Source organism: Perca flavescens, chromosome 4 (assembly GCF_004354835.1).
Source record: "Perca flavescens isolate YP-PL-M2 chromosome 4, PFLA_1.0, whole genome shotgun sequence".
Lineage (NCBI taxonomy): Eukaryota > Metazoa > Chordata > Actinopteri > Perciformes > Percidae > Perca > Perca flavescens.
This window is the reverse complement of record NC_041334.1, coordinates 6,560,228-6,576,735: the sequence shown is the minus strand read 5'-3', so window position 1 is coordinate 6,576,735 and position 16,508 is coordinate 6,560,228. Positions and strand designations below refer to the sequence as shown.

At 42.3% G+C, this 16,508-nt stretch overlaps 1 protein-coding gene across 4 annotated transcripts; it reads right to left on the bottom strand.

Annotated features, from left to right (window-relative positions):
- Positions 1 to 743: 743 nt before the first annotated feature.
- Positions 744 to 13,185, bottom strand: zc3h11a (zinc finger CCCH-type containing 11A). Of its 4 annotated transcripts, XM_028575589.1 has the most exons (18): positions 13,051 to 13,185; positions 12,655 to 12,694; positions 11,431 to 11,502; positions 10,319 to 10,443; positions 10,081 to 10,200; positions 9,686 to 9,809; positions 9,410 to 9,592; positions 9,235 to 9,300; positions 8,922 to 9,095; positions 8,302 to 8,379; positions 8,099 to 8,197; positions 6,800 to 6,859; positions 6,165 to 6,683; positions 4,891 to 4,958; positions 4,231 to 4,798; positions 3,656 to 3,828; positions 3,050 to 3,243; positions 744 to 2,093 (listed from the first exon to the last, which is right to left on the bottom strand). In XM_028575589.1, exons 4-18 carry the CDS (start codon positions 10,370 to 10,372, stop codon positions 1,868 to 1,870), a joined length of 2,706 nt encoding a protein of 901 aa, XP_028431390.1. In that variant the 5' UTR covers positions 10,373 to 10,443; positions 11,431 to 11,502; positions 12,655 to 12,694; positions 13,051 to 13,185; the 3' UTR covers positions 744 to 1,867. The 4 variants fall into 4 exon arrangements, with proteins under 4 accessions (XP_028431390.1, XP_028431387.1, XP_028431389.1 ...); XM_028575586.1 differs by having other exon boundaries at positions 11,431 to 11,892; positions 12,655 to 13,185; XM_028575588.1 differs by lacking the exon at positions 12,655 to 12,694 and having other exon boundaries at positions 11,431 to 11,892.
- Between the last annotated feature and the right edge of the window lie 3,323 nt (positions 13,186 to 16,508).

Sequence of the window (16,508 nt, the reverse complement as noted above, 5' to 3'; positions counted from 1 at the left end):
GGTCATGTTGGAGGCTGCAGTTTGTGGTGCTTTTGAATTGTATTGCGTTATACAAAGGTGTTTTTTAATATTTTGTCCACCACATTTATATCATGGTTTGTAATCTCCTTTTAATCTCATCTAGGTTGTGTACTTCTACTACCTCATTGTGTGGAATGAAATAGATGAACAAACTGTTGTTTGTTAAAAGCTAGGTCAGGGGTCTTCAACGTTTTTAAGCCAAGGACCCCTTAACTGAGAGAGAGATGGAGCAGGGACCCCTTACTACATGTATTGTATTGTATAAATTGTATATTAAACTGGACCTACTATAACATATGTGCGGCCTAAAGCCTAGTTTTTTTTAATGCATGCAACACCAAGCTATTAACATAATTGTTGGCATAAATCATGTTTTAATGTTCAACATACAATGAATGCTTATGATTAGCTGTATCTGTGGATGGCTACATAGTGACCATTTTACCTATAGGCCAGTAAGCCTATCATTGGTTTTTTCCCCCACAAATAGGCTGACGTATATTTGATAAAATATTGGGTTCATGTTGACATTTTTGAAAGATTAACAATTTGGTCCCCCCTAGCTCAGAGATATGGGAGGATATCTCTGAGCTAGGTTGAATAAAAAGAAGTCACCAGTTATAAATAACTTAGGTAATGTATCAGCACCTGATGTTGATCCCCAAACCCAGCACAAAGTATTGGCTGACTGCCATTTTAAAATCATCAATTATTGATCCAGCTGGTCATTAAAAGCAGCTTTTTATTTACACAGTAATATGTACAAGTCCCTTTGAATAGCAAGCTTGTGGAAAAGGATCAGGACAGAGCAAACACATGTTAAGACCAAAAAAAACAAGTTGATCTTTTCTCAGACCACATTGATAAACCAATGCCAACACCAAAGAGAAAAAGACAACTAAAGACAGCATTGTTGAATTCAAATACAGTGTTTGTCAATCATATCAGGAACATAAAAACAGTCCCTGAGGTGTTCATTAACAAAGCCAAGAGAGCACTTGCACGTTTAGTCCAGACTGGTTGTTTCAAAAGTATGCCCACTGAATAAAAGAACTGGTTAAAAAAAAAAAAAAAAAAAAAAAAAAAAACTACATTTCGGTTAAACATTATAAAAACACTAAGGAACAGCCACTGGTAGAAGGTGCACTGAGTGGAAAATCTATCAACTACATAAACCTGATGGGTAAAACGATCCCGACAGTAACACAGCTGATTAGCTTCATAGTAACTTCCTCTCAGGCTCGGACCTGAGCTTTGTTGACAGGGTCATCGTTAAATTAAAAATGATACATTTAAATGTCATAATCTATAATCTGGGAACCAGCTGGGCAACAGCAGTCTTTGTCCACTCACAGATATAAAAACAAAAACACAAGAGGTTGGGGGCAGGCTACTGCAAGTGCAGCAGTTTTCATTATTTCTATACTCCGCTGACTCTTCCCTTTGCATACACAGTATACAGATAGGACTTCCCTCTAAAATGACTCATTCATCGTTCCCAAGATTTAACATCTTCCAGGATTCCTGACAAAATGATAATGTTCTTAACATCTCCCAGCACCAAAAGCTTTGACCCGAATGATCATGAACATACGTGATAAAAATGAAAAAATACGCCCTGCAGAAACCCTTGGGGTGAGCAGACGATCACATGGGAAGGAAATGAACAAGGAGAAGGATGTCTAACATGTAAAGAAAAACAAACATGAATCTAAAGCTTAAATATAAGTTGAACTTCTTCAGAAAATAATATCTTTAAAAACGCTCCATGGTAGCTAGTGGCTGACTGTGTTTACTCGACATGGTTGTTGGGGAGGGGGGGTGCCGACTGTGCTAGACGGAGCCCTCAGCTGTCAATCATCTCTGACAGTTCCTGCAGCAGGTCGTCCTCTTCCATGCCAGGGTCCACGTCTCCCTCCAGATGGTCGTTGTCTGTGAACTCGTTGATCAGCTCCTCGAAGTCGTCCACAGCGGAGGAGGAAGAGGCAGCAGCGCTGGAGGTGGAGACGGTGCGGGACGCAGCTACGCTCAGTCTCCGGGACTTGGGCTGAGTGGGAGTCTTCAGGACTGGGCTGAAACGAATACAGAGGAGTTTTACTCTCGGGTCACTTGCTAATAAGAAAAATAATAATGGGCCGATAGGAGGCGAAGTTGGGTGGAAAAGTTGGCAGTTCTTCTGCATTTGTTGTGGTCTTATGACCTGGCATTAAACACTGATGTATTTGAGACGTTTGTGTTGAAGTGCTCATATATATGCTCATTTTCAGGTTCATTATTGTATTTAAAAGGTTGGACCAGAATAGGTTTATGTGGTTGTTGTACTGCACATTGCTGCAGCTCCTCTTTTCACCCTGTGTGTTGAGCGCTCAGTTTTAGCTACAGAGTGAGACATCACACTTCTGTTTCATCTTTGTTGAGAGTTGCACATGCGCAGTAGCTAGGTAAGGACTACTAGCCAGTCAGAAGCTGAGTATGAGGGCGTGCCACGCTAGCAGCTAGGCGAGCATTATAACGTGTGTTACAAAGTGACCACGTTTGTCTCTGAAGTAAAGGCTGGACTACAATAGAGCTGTTTGGAGCAGTTTGTGAACAGTCTTTTCTGTTGGACATGGTAAGTCCCTTTGGAGTGGACTTTGGGCTTTTTCACTTTGTAAACCTATAACATGCACAAAAAAAGATATATAACATGATAAAGGAAAGGGAAAAAGCCCAAAAGCATAATATGAGCACTTTAGATAAATGGGACATTTTGTGTAAGAAAGACTGTTTGCTCTTAATCAGACTTTCCGACCTTCCCTTGAAGGCAGCATTGTTTTGGTGGTATCCTGTAATAACATTTCTTACTTGCATACAGTTAAACAAGTTGTTGTGTAAAGTTAAAATTGTTCCTTTAATTTGGCCAGAATGAATACATCACTCCCCACACCTGCCCACAGACTTTTGCCTGGTTAAGTCTGACATAACTAAGAAATTAGTGTTCATGTTCAAACTTTAAGTGGACATTTTTAAGCTCTCTGTGGACCTTTACCTTTGGGGGACTGTGCAGGCCTCTCTGGCAGCAGCAACATTGACAGTTGGCTTGGTTTCTTGGCTCCGTTTGAAGACAGGGACAGTCTGGAGCTCCTCTCCCGGTGGGCTGGAGCCGGAGCTGTCCAACAGCGTGCTGGGACTTTGGGGAACAGCAGAGCTCAGCTGAGCCTCAGCATTGGAGGCCAGGGACTCCTGACAATGGAACAAAAAGTTAACAGAGGTCATTAACAGCACTAGATGGTTTGGATTCCCTATGATACTTTATCTGCAGTTTTCTCCTTTAAATTTAAGATTAGGTGACAATTTCATTAACTCTAGGCAGAATATAAAAAAAAGGGGAACATGTTATGACCAACAGTGTAAATGGGCATAAACAATTAACAAAACTAGGAGGGTGTGTAAAATACTCCCAGAAAGTATTAGATATAAATAATTTAAATGAGGTAAATAAAAAGATGAATGAATACACAAATGAGGAAATGTAAGGGAATATAAAAGCAAATATGAAATGTGCCACATCAAATTAATGTAAGATAGATTTGAAAAGGTCTTTGTGCATGCTCTGGACAGACTAATATGGAAATACAGAATGACCAAGACCAACCTGTCTGTCTCTGCATGGCGTCTCCTGCTGTGGATCCCCCAGCACTGTAGAGACGCTGTTCAGAGGCTTAACAGCAGCAACAGCTGATCGCTCTGCTCCCCTCCTCTTCTGGCCCGGCTTCACCTGCACCGCTGGCTTCACCACAGACGGCTTCACGTTCAGCTTGGGCCTCACTGAAAAGGAGGCAACGTTTTGATGATGCTTATAGTGGAACAGTGGAAGACAGGAAGTGCTTCGTTGCTCTTTCCTGTGTTGAGGCATTGTGACACGCGTGTGTGTACACACCCCGTTTGAAGCCCTGTTATGTGTCTACATAGCCAAACCATCAGGCTTCTCTAAAACCTACGCCCCAATTAAGTAGAAATGTGCTTTTTGTTTACATGACATTTGCAGAGAAAACAGGTGTCTGCAGATGGATAATAACAAGGTCACTGTTATGCGTGTGAATGCACAGCTTGTACATTGTGAAACAGGTCAGAGATTTCCCCTGCCTATCCAGGACTAAGGTGGGTTTTCCTATGCTCAAACAGAAACATGGGTTGCAAAATGAAGTAAGCAAATGAAAGGTGCAATACCTTTGGTATCTGCAGTGTGTTCTGGGGATTTCTTCTGATTATTGTTCAATGCTTTATCAGAAGCACGGGCCCCTGCAGCGGGACCCCGAGGAGCTGCTCTGGCCTGCTTGGCTGCAGACGGTGCGGCGGAACACTTTGTGTTTTTGTCTGGGACCTTTCCCGGGGCGCTGGGGCTCTGGGAGTCGGACTTGGGCTCGGCCTCCAGTGGAGAAGAACTCTGCTTCGCAGGGACTGAGCTCGCAGCTGGAACAGCAGCACCTCTTGTACCAGAAGCAGTGCTGTTCAGAGGGGAAGCGGCCTTGGATTTAAGGGGGATCCGTTTTTGGGTGGGAGGGGTAGAGTCCGGAGCCAGAGGGGTGGAGGAAGGCGACGAGGAGCCTGGGCATGTAAGACCGCCTCTAGCAGGAACCTTCCTCTTGAGGGTTCCTTCATCGGCCGGTTTCGGAGAAGGCTCGGTTTCAGCAGAGGCTTTGGCCTGCTCCTCCATCTCCTGCTTGCGAAGACGTTTCTCCTGCATGATCTCCTCAAAGGTCTTCACCTTGACATTGTTACTGGTGGCAGCACTGGGCTAGAAGGATACAGGAAAACCACCGTCACACACAAGAGTCCACAGAACAACAAGCAACCACAGCCAACGCTGCAGTATCTTACAGACTTTACCTCAGGAGCAGCAAGAGTTTTCAGTGGCTTCTCTGTCACTTCAGCACTCTTCGGTGTTGTGATGTTGCCTGCCAAGTTCAACATAAATTTCATGTTAAAAATGAGGGAATCGGCAGATACTGTTTTTTTTTTTTCCAAGGCCGATACCGATAACCAATTATTAGTGGTTAATGAAACAGATAACAGATTTTTTGAAGCGATATGCATTTACAGTGAAAATGAAAAGCTTTTAAGTCAAAATTAAGATTTTGGAATGTTACAAACTCCGACACAAAACTTTGTTTAAACGCTTGAAGCAATTATTTAATAAATGAGAAACTTTCGACATAGTCCACCGTAAAAAAAAAAGAGTCAGATAGTGTTGTGGGCGGGACAAGTCAGACTCCGTGGGGAGTGAAACCGAAGCAGAAGGACAGACACAGCTGTAGCCAAGCCAAAGTAGCGCCCTTTTTAATTCATTAACTTTAAAAATCGGTTATCATAATCTGCAAACTTGCCAAAAAACGGCCCCATAATCAGCCAGGGCCGATAAATCGGTCTATCCCTACTAACAATTCAACAACATCTAATGATTGAAGGACTCTGTGCGCGTGTCTGTGTGCCCGTTGGTCCGGGTGTCGGTCAATTCGTCCAATCTACTGCACACTAGGCAGGTTTATTGCTGGGTATGCAATGACGAGGCGTGTTGAAATGTGCAACTCAAACTGCGTAAGGATTAGTAGTTGTATGTATTGTTTGGTTCATTTAGGCCTCACAGATATCAGTCAAAAAGGCTTGTTGGGAGAAAAGGGCTTTGCGCCAATAACCCAGTTGAAACCTCATTCTGCACGGATGATGTACCGAGCAGACCGCTCAGTCTCCGTCTGCTGTAGGCTATGGAACATTACTTGTTGTGGGAAAAAGTGGCGGATAAAATGGCAACTGTGCAACATTTCCAATATGAGGGCGCATTGACGGAGACATCACGCCAATGTGTCTCTTGACAGCCAAAGGAGGAGGGAGTCGGGTAGGAAAAAGCAGTTCTTCCTTTCTCCATTTTAAAACATCTGTTACTGTTGAAAATACCGATCATGTAACGCCATTGAGCCGAAAAATACAGAGATATGATTTTTGGTCCATATCGCCTCAGCCCTAGTGGCATGTAAAATGAGGATTAGCAAATTTAAAATCTAATTCAATCTGAAAGAATTTACAACAGTAGAGTTAACAACAGTTACATTCCTTGTGTCAACACACGGGGAACAAATCTACAGAAGTGTAAGGGTAAGTCTTACTTTGGGAAACCAGTTTCTTGATGCGCAGTAGGCGAGGCTTCTTAACGTCGTTCACCTCAGCATCAGAGCTCTTCTCATCTTCGGCCTCCGGGGCCGGCTGAGCCCGAATCTTTGCCGCCTTCTCCCTGTGGATCTCCTCCAGGGTCTTTACTCTAACCTCCCACGCGTTTGTAGCCTCAGGACCAGGACCTGCTGGGTCAGACTCTGCCTGGCTCTTGCCTGGAGCTTTCTCCACAGTGTGCTTGGATTTCTTGGGGCTGGGGTTCTGTTCCGGCTCCTCCTGTCTTTTCTTCTTGGCGCCGAGGATCTCCGAGAACAGTTTGACGTGCCTAATGGAGTTGTCTTTGACGGTGATGGCTCGCTTGACACCCTTGGTTTTGGTGGCGTTGACTTCTGAAGCCATGGCTGAAGATTCTTCCTTCTGGCTCTGAGACTTGGCTGCCTTCTCCTGTCTGATCTCCTCCAGAGTTTTGATGCGAATCTGCTCAGGGGCTCTCTTTGACTCAACGTCGGCCACGGCTGTTGGGAAGGTTCAGGACAACGATTAACAAGGTTTTAATCAATGTGCGCGATTCATATCTTTCCAGACAAAATACTGGACAATGACAGCCTCTCGTATCCGTCAGACTTCTTACCTGGTTCAGCGGGTGCAACAGACCGAGGCAGTCCAAGTCTGTCCTTAACAGGTTTAAAAGCTGTAGATGAAAGAAAAAGGTAAGGACATTTTTCCTTCTAGAAATTATGTGCCCCATCAAAACTGTAACCATTGCCATTCCCACTTTAAGATTAGGACTGCACGATACGAGAAAAATATCTAATTGCGTTTATTTTGACTGATATTGCGATTGCGATATGATTCACGATATTGGAGGGAATGATCATTTTTGAATCATTATTCTCATTTTCATTGAACAACATTAAAAATTTTAAGTTTTTAGTTTTCGGCCTGTATTTTTTTGCCACGACAGCTGATTACAAGAAAAGGGAGATAGAGGGAGAATGACATGCAGCAAAGGGCCACAGGTCTGATGTGGAAGTTTCTTTTGCAGCAGGAGTAAAGTTTTGAAAGTTTAGTAAAGTGAAACAAATAAGACAGTAGGAGAATAAACCAAGTTAGGTTTTGGTATTTTATTAAAAATATATTTGCAAATATAAGAGCAACATGATTTCACAAAAGGCACAGCAGCCCTGTGTGGAGTCAGTCCCTCAAATGAGTGAACAGAAACACTAGGCTTATATGCATCTTCAGAGTGACAGCACACACGCACTTGGATTATTATTATGACGCTACAATTCTTACAGGCAATCTGATACACATGAAGACAATCAAAAAACACGAGACATCTCTGAGCCATCTCACCTCCTCCTCCCTGTACGACTTTTACCCCCCAGTTACATCTCAACTGGCATAGGAAAAACTGAATAGGCAGAGAAAGATAGTTTACTGTGGCCTTGCACCTTTATCGGTTCAGGCGAACAGTGCTCACATTATGTTCCAGACTGGATGTCTCACTTAGTTAGAATCAACATCAAGAAGTGGAAATGAGATAAACTCTCTTTCAGTATTGTAAGAAAATCAAAGTAGAAATAAAACAAAAATATAAGGAATTATGCTTAAATGTAATTTTGCCATTACAGGTCGGAGTCGAACCCGGGCCCGCTGCGTCGAGGAGTGAACCTCTATATATGGGCGCCCGCTCTACCAACTGAGCTATCCGGGCGCCCACAAAGTCGTTTTCTTTAGTCTGTAGGATACGATTTGTAGGCCTGGATGTCTCACAAATATTACGCACCCCCTGCGATTTGGATATTGCACTAGTTCATGTTGTGATTTCGATAAAATTGCATTTAATTAATTGTGCAGCCCTACTTAATGATTTTGAGGTGGTGTTGGGTGACCAATTAACTTGTTTTTGACGTGTCTTGATTCTCACCTTTCTGAGGGGGCATTATTGGCTCTTCCTCATCCACAACTCGGCCCAGACGCCCAGCCAGACTCCTTTTCAGTGGGACACCTTCTGCAATGTTCACATCTACGGCAAGGACAAGTCATGAGCTTCTAATCCGTGCAATTAAGACCATCATTATTAGCACTGGTACTACATCTGGTGATAAGGTGGAACAAAGAGAAACGTACCAGTGTTGGGCATCTTCCTTCCGAGCCTTTCGGCCACACTGCCTCGTGGTCTCCAAGTTTCTTCAAAGACAAGTGGGCCTAGGTTGAAAGAGGGAACAAGTGCTGGTTGAGAACAGGAAAATAATGATTTTAGTTCTCATTAGGAATGAAAGTCGGTTACAATTTTAATTATTTTTTAGCCATTCAACACTAACATTTATTTTTAGTTTTTAAGAGGGGAATATTGAGACCAGATATCTTCATCTTATCATCAGATGGGAGACAGAGCCAAGTGAGATGCTGTTTCCAAGCAACCACGAGCAGAATATTTCAGTGCATAAGGCCTGAAATGAATCACTTTTGTCCAAACAATGCTGCTGCACAGTAGCAACAGCAGTCAAGCTAACGGTCCGTTTTCTGGATTTATTTACAGACCCCAGGCACTGATATGCCTATGAGCTGATCATACATACAATGTATTCATGTTGAGCAAATTCATCAATTAACACAATCCCTCAAAACTATATTCCACAATATCATCAGACCGAAAGATATAACACCAAATGAGTTAATCTGGCAGGAGGAAGGATGCAGAGTTGGGTATCAACTCCCTGCTATTCTGACAAATTCCTGGTTTTTACCATCTCCCTCCCCGTAGAGGGGTGGTCGAAAGAATGACTGGATGTTTTCTTTCTCCCCATTGGCCGCAGTATCAGCACTCTGGATGGGGTAACCAGCTCTCTTCATGCTGGCCTTCAGGGCCTTCCTCAGCCGGATCTCCTCCAGGGTGCTCACTCCGAAGTTCAGTGAGTCACCTGTCAAGACACAACATTAGCCAATAAAAAAAAAAAAAACAAAAACCATAAAGGGCATTCAGGAGTTGTGTATAGTACAGCTTTGGTCACAAATTATGACCAATTGTGTTACCAGAGTTAAGTCTCTGACCAGTCTCACCTGATTTGGGTAGTTTTCTAGGAGAAGAGCCAACCTTTCCATCCTCTCCCTCCTCTGAGTACTGGTCTGGAAAAAATAAAGACATGCAAATGCTAAAGATCACAAGGCAGTTATTGGCTCAAAATTAGGATTAGAAGAGACAATGTAGTCATTTTGAGTTTAAAATCCTGCTCACCATCTTCATCCTCGTCATCGTCTGCTGGATTGATCACCACTGGTGGGTGTGTGGGGCTCGGTACTGGCTCCTGGTTCTCTGTCTTGATGACACCTCTGAGCTGGGGATTGGCTGCGGTGGGGAGGGGGGCAGCTGGCGGGGGGGACGGCTCCTCGTGGGGCTGTTCCTCTTTTCTGCTTAGACCTGGGAGAATTACAGCACTTACCATTACGGCCTTTCACAGGCGGATTTAACAGTCTTAAACTCTCCACATTTCAATTCTTAGTGTCCACTCACCTTTATCAGGTGGGACAAAGATGCCATCGATGTAGCGGGGCTTTTCATGGAAGAAGGCGCAGTGTGGCTTCTGGCAGCCAGCTGCCTGGTTCTCCCAATAACAAGATATCTCCTTTCGGTTTTTCTGTTCAGATGAAAGAGATACACAACATGTAAGAGCATGCACGGAAAAGATGGTCGCATCTCAAATGAACCTGTGCTCAGGAAACTGCCCTTATATATGCCACAGTGCAACTGAAATCAAAGGAGGGTCAAATTCAGGGAGCTCCTGGCCCAGGTTTACAGGGAGACTTGTTCTACCCTTTGTTAATGGCCAGTCAACACACAGCCTCGAGTGGGCAAAGCTTGAAGGAGATATAAGCTTTGTTTAAAAATGTTATCAAAATGTTGCTTACTGTTATCTCCATGTGGCGAAACTTGCAGACGGCACGGAAGCAGCGTCCCTCCTGCCAGAGGTTGCAGACGATCTCACTGCCCATGGCCGCCTCACAGTGTCTGAATGGGCAGCTGTCTCCCTGCACCACGAATCAAAACACAGTAAGACCCTACTCTTCCTCCTGGTCACCAGTCACTTTCCAACTGGTTACTACAGTATGTGTGTAAATGGGATTTTTGTGCTCAAACTTTGCTTACTTTAGTGCAGGTGGAATAGTAGAAGAAGTAGCAGTCATCTCCATGGTTGGTCATAGTAATGCTGGTATGCGTCTTGAGTGGCGGAGGTGATGCGGTTAGGACCTTTAAACCCAGCAGCTGGTTCTCTTTAGGGCCAACAAGACAGAGCACAGCCACACATCAGCAACTAAAACCCTACTCCGCTACATCCATTCACTAACACTTTTCCAACATGTCTGCACATGTAAAACTAGCACCAACAAGTCTACATGCAGTTTTTTCCCTTACAAAATAGTGGAATATCTGAATAAAGTGCAATGGAGTACAATATCATCACTACACAAACATTTTAGGTTTCACACAACCTTTTGGGTTTGAAAAAATAAAGTATTTTAGCGCTGAAAAGAGGTTTTTTTCATAAAACTGGGTTGTCTATGAAGTGGAATAGCACAAACATTTTTGAAATCAGTGCTACATGACCAGAAAAAACAAGCTGTGATATTTCCTTTTGCGTCAACAACTAACAGAAAGCACCGGAGCAATAAACGCTCCTTCTGGTGGGTAGCGTAATGCTAGCATGTGATTGATCAGCACTGCCTAGTTTCTTTTTTCAGCCTCTGAAGAGAAGAGAGGCAAGCGCTGTCATCTTAAGGCAACAGTGTACTTCCGGTTAAATAGACCTTGTTAACTCCATTCAATAATTGTGCTGCAAAGAAGTGTCCATGTTTGTTTGATAACACACGACACCAGATGCTGCGTTCTCTGACAAGTAGCCTTCTTGCCTGCATATGTGGAAACTAAGAAGGAAAAATAGCACTAAAATAATTTGACTTTAAGTTGAGTATTTCTTAAGGGACAGTCCTAGTTTTTAGTCTGTGTGCAAAGAGTAGAAATCTCTTTACTGAAGGAAAATATGTATGAATGAGATGTAAACAAAAAAATGAAACAGGTGATGCAACAATATTAAATACTTATAGCTTCTAAGACATTTCAACTGAGATGGCCAGTGAGCCTTCACACACATATTGGGTACATAATGCAGTCCATTTACGCATTTTGAGTCTTTAATGGGTCATACCATCTGTACTAACAAGCCAATTTGGATTTTATTATTAGCATTATGCCATCTTTACCTGAGGTGGCTGAGAGGTTGTCTCCCTCTTGAGCGCACTGCTGGTAGGGGGTCTCCGCGGTGGTATAGAGTCCTGAAGGAACACTTGATCCGTGAGATAAGAGGAAAAGGGGGGTGGGTCGCCCAGAGACACTTGTCTTCCTACGACATCCCTTTTCTGAGACTCTGAGACATCTCCGCCAGACTGCTAAACATTACTGATGGTGGATGCAATAGAGTCCTTTGGGGATTTTTTTTTTTTATTATTCTTTTTTATTAATTGGCGTAACTAATGAAAGAAAGAAAAATAGATCCAAAAATGCTTAAATTGATGTGGCAAAAAGGGGATGGATGGTCGGTGGGAAAACAATCCTCAGCTTCTTCTTGGACTTGGTGAAATTTTGCACACTTGGTGACATTTGGGTGATGGCAGTAGAAAAAAAATGGACAGGATATTCAAGCCTCTAGAGATTTTCAGCCATTGCTGAAGAGAAGAAAAAAAAAATACCATCTTCTGCCAATGTATTCTCATGGGGGCAAGCTATCCATTTCCAGGGACTCCCACAAAGGGCCAAGATGATGGTTTTAAACCTACAAATCAATCAAAAACACTCCCCAGGGAACTGAAAAGGGTGTTATTAAGAGACAGACAGGTGTGCACAAATACAAAGTAGACAGTTGGACATTTCCACACACAGGTACAGTACAGTGAGACAGATATCCTCTCAACAATGTCTCCAGCACAAACTGGAATTTGGTTATAACAGAGGTCCAGTTCAGTGGACAGACTCAGTTACATTATCAGACTACTTTACATTATCTGCCAATGTTTATACATTTCAAGTATCTAAATAAATAACTTTCGGGAGTCCAGACTTGGGGGGGTTATTTTCCCAAGACATGGAGGGCTTATTAGCTCGACACTCATGATCAGCCTGAAGAAAAGCTCTGGCTTCCATCTTAAGGAACAGGAGAATACACAGAGGCAAAATATCACTTACACTGGGATAAAAATAAGGATCCACAAAGTTACTCACTAGCATTGCAAGTAAAATAAATATTTCCCCTGGAGTCCCAACCACAGAAGTCGTTAATCAGTTACGGGCTAAAATATCTGAAACAGATAACGTTAACCAGAATTGGCAAATATCATAGCTTACAGGTCACCTTTAGTGTTGGTTTAAAGTATATATGGTCAAAGGTTAAAACCAAAGACAAGTTAAAAAACAAACAATCAGATACTTACTGTTGAATAATAAAAGTAGCCCAAAGTTAGCTGGAAAAAACTACGAGCGATTCCCAGCAGTGATTGAAAGATCGGCAAATATTAGACTTATAAAATATGGAATAAACAATAGCGTGACTTTTGATTTTGTGTAGCCTGACTAATTATTAGCCATATTAGACATATTGTGCTGGTCTAACGTTAGTCTAGAATTATATTTAGCTCATGCTACATAGAAGAGGCCTACCACCAATATCTCGCGACCTTATCGTTAGCGTTAGCTAGCTAGATAGGTTAGCTATTTGTTGTTAAGACGGCTGTTTGTTTTGCAATTGCCGTGGTATTCGCTTTCATATTTGAACACTACAATGCAACAACCAAAGATATTATGTAGACAAAGTATGCGATGTTAATTACCAGTTTCAGATTAAAAAAAAAAAGATTTAGAAACTTGTGTAATGTTGGAAAGACCCCAACCCGGTTCGTCGACTGCCGCAGACGTGCTGTTTAGACCACAGCAAAATGGCGGCAGAAGGGAAAAATTAGGAGGGTGGGTCAGGTATGCTGCGTTCAAGTCGAATGGAAAGATTGTTAATTCGAGGACTTCCATGCTGTGTGAACGCATGACATGACCCGCCCTACTCTGCCTCTCCTTTAGTTTTCCATTAGGAGTGAGATTGGTTAGGGTCTGTATGGCTCTTGGGTAAGCCAATCAGAAGCATAAGGCGGGTCATATGGGTCCCACTTTTCCCACAATTCAGAGGGAAATAAATGTGCTTTTTAGATCACGTCGACCAACAACGAAATTACACTAAGAAAAAAACTAATACTTGAGGCATATTTTGCATACGTTCACAAAAGTGAGCTGTTGAATGCAAGAGTTTCACTACTTCTATCCCTTGCTTTATTGAATGTTGGTTCAACTAGACCGCCATAATTTAATTCACGGTACAATAAATAATATTCCCACAAGGGAGCAGAGTAAACTCCTTTTTCATGTGGCTGGTTTGCTGAATGCAGCCTTTGCATGTGAGATGGAGTCAATGTTTATGTATGTAGGCTACTATGTAGAAGCTTTGTTTATGCCTAAAATTATTTGTGTCATCATATGTTTACATTCCATACGCCCTATGAAGTCAAGTCAGGCAGAAAAAAGAAAAAAAATCTGAATACAAGCAGAATGTTTCTTATGCTACATTCCCAAAATGCTATTCTCCATAGCAGTCAATCCTTATAATACAAACCCCAATTCCAATGACGTTGGGACGTTGTGTAAAGCCTGAATAAAAACAGAATACAATGATTTGCAAATCCTTCTCAACCTATATTCAATTGAATACACTACAAATAAAATATATTACATGTTCAATGCTAAAAAAAAAAACAGTTTGGAACATTCCACAGGTAATTGTCATAATTGGGTATTAAAGGAGAATCCCCAAAAGGCTCAGTTGTTCACAAGCAAGGATGGGACGAGGTTCATCACTTTGTGAACAACTGCGTGAGCAAATAGTCCAACAGTTAAAGAATAACAATTCTCAACGTACAATTGGAAGGAATTTAGGGGTTTCATCATCTACAGTCAATAATATCATCAAAAGATTCAGAGATTCTGGAGAAATCTCTGCACGTAAGCGACAAGGCCGAAAGCAAACATTGAATGCCTGTGAGCTTCGATCTCTCAGGCGACACTGCATTAAAAATCATTGTTTTTATGTAAAGGATATTAAAGTGAAAAGATGTAACGTCCGCAACACTGCTTTAAGCTCCCATATTTAATACAAAGGCAACGTTTTGACCCTGTTGGGTCGTCTTCAGGCAAATGGTGGACACATTTGATAAAGAGATATATGTAGGCCTTACAATCAGCTGACCCACCATGTGACTTCAATTAGTTTGATTAGGTCTAAGGATATTACCACGTGGGCTCAGGAACACTTCAGAAAACCATTGTCAGTTAAAACAGTTTGTTGCTACATCTACAAGTGCAAGTTAAAACTCTACCATGAAAAACAAAAGCCATTTATCAACAACACTCAGGCCTAGTCCACACGGACACGGGTATTTTTATAACCGGAGTTTTTTCTCCGTCCACATGAAAACGCAAAAACACGCTGTCAAGCGCTGTCAAGAGCATGCCACACCAGCAGGCGGCGATATAACCCAAATCGTAAAGTCACCTTGGCCAATCAGAAGCCTAGAAAAAAGTTACATCCTACTCATCCGCCATTGCAAAGAATCGTCAACAAACATCAACAAAGCAGTTAGCGGCACACAATATGACGTCAAACACAGCGGATAAGGGCGCACACTCTGACGTCGCAAGGCAAAAAACCCGGTTATACTGTCCACACGACAACACTGTAACCGGCGGTTCTGAAAATGCTCACCCTGGCCGGAGTTTTCAAAAATGTTCGGTTACAGTGCCCTGAAACTGCGTTTTCGTGTGGACGGAAGGCCGAACAGCGTAAAAAAAGTCACGGTTATAAAAATACCCGTGTTTGTGTGGACATGGCCTCAGAAACGCCACCGGCTTCTCTGGGCCCGAGCTCATCTGAGATGGACTGACGCAAAGTGGAAAAGTGTGCTGTGGTCTGACAAGTCCACATTTCAAATTGTTGTTGGAAATCATGGACGTCATGTCCTCGGGGCCAAAGAGGAAAAGGACCATCCAGATTGTTATCAGCGCAAAGTTTAAAAGACAGAAACTGCAATGGTATGGGGGTGTGTTAGTGCCCATGGGTAACTTCTGTGAAGGCACCATTAATGCTGAAAGGTATATACAGGTTTCGGAGCGACATGTGCTGCCATCCAAGCAACGTCTTTTTCAGGGACGTCCCTGCTTATTTCAGCAAGACAATGTCAAGCCACATTCTGCACGTGTTACAACAGCGTGGCTTCGTGGTAAAAGAGTGAGTACTAGACTGGCCTCCCTGCAGTCCAGACCTGTCTGCCAAATGTGTGGCACATTATGAAACACAAAATATGACAATGGAGACCCCGGACTGTTAAGCAACTGAAGTTGTACATCAAGCAAGAAAGGGGAAATAATTTTACCTACAAAGCCTCAACAATTCCTCTGTTCCTCCTCAGTTCCCAAATGCTTATTGAGTGTTCTTAAAATGAAAGGTGATGTAACAGAGCAGTAAACGTGTGCCTTTATGCTCCACATATCTGGAACAAACTCCCAGGAAATTGCAGGTCCACCACAACTCTCAGTTCTTTCAAATCAAGGCTGAAGACCTTTTCTTTTTGATGTTGCTTTTCTTTAAATAATTGTTAATTTATAAGTCCTCTGGGAGGCCAGGATTGGAACCTGTGTTGCAATAGAAAAAGAGTTAAAGTATAAGTCCTCTGGGAGGCCCGAGTTGGACTTCATTTACTTGTTCTCATGCTGCACTGTAAATTTTATTCTCGTCTTTTATCTGTTTTTAATTTTTTTTTTTTTTATTGTTTTTAAATGCTCTTTAATGTTTTATGTAACGCACTTTGAATTGCCCTGTTGCTGAAATGTGCTATACAAATAAAGCTGCCTTGCCTTGCCTTGCCCTGTCCCAACTTTTTTGGAAAGTGTTGCAGGCATAAAATTCAAAATAAGTGAATATTTGCACAAAAACAAAGTTTATCAGTTTGAACATTACATATCTTGTCTTTGTAGTGTATTCAATTGAATATAGGTTGAAAAGGATTAGCAAAACACTGTTCTATTTTTATTTACGTTTCACACAGCCTCCCAACTTAAATGGAATTGGGATTTGTAAATTAATTCAATTCAATTTTAATTATAGTATCAAAACATAACAGAGTTATCTCAAGTACTTTACAGATAGAGTAGGTCTAGACCACACTATAAATTCCAAAACCCCAACAATTCA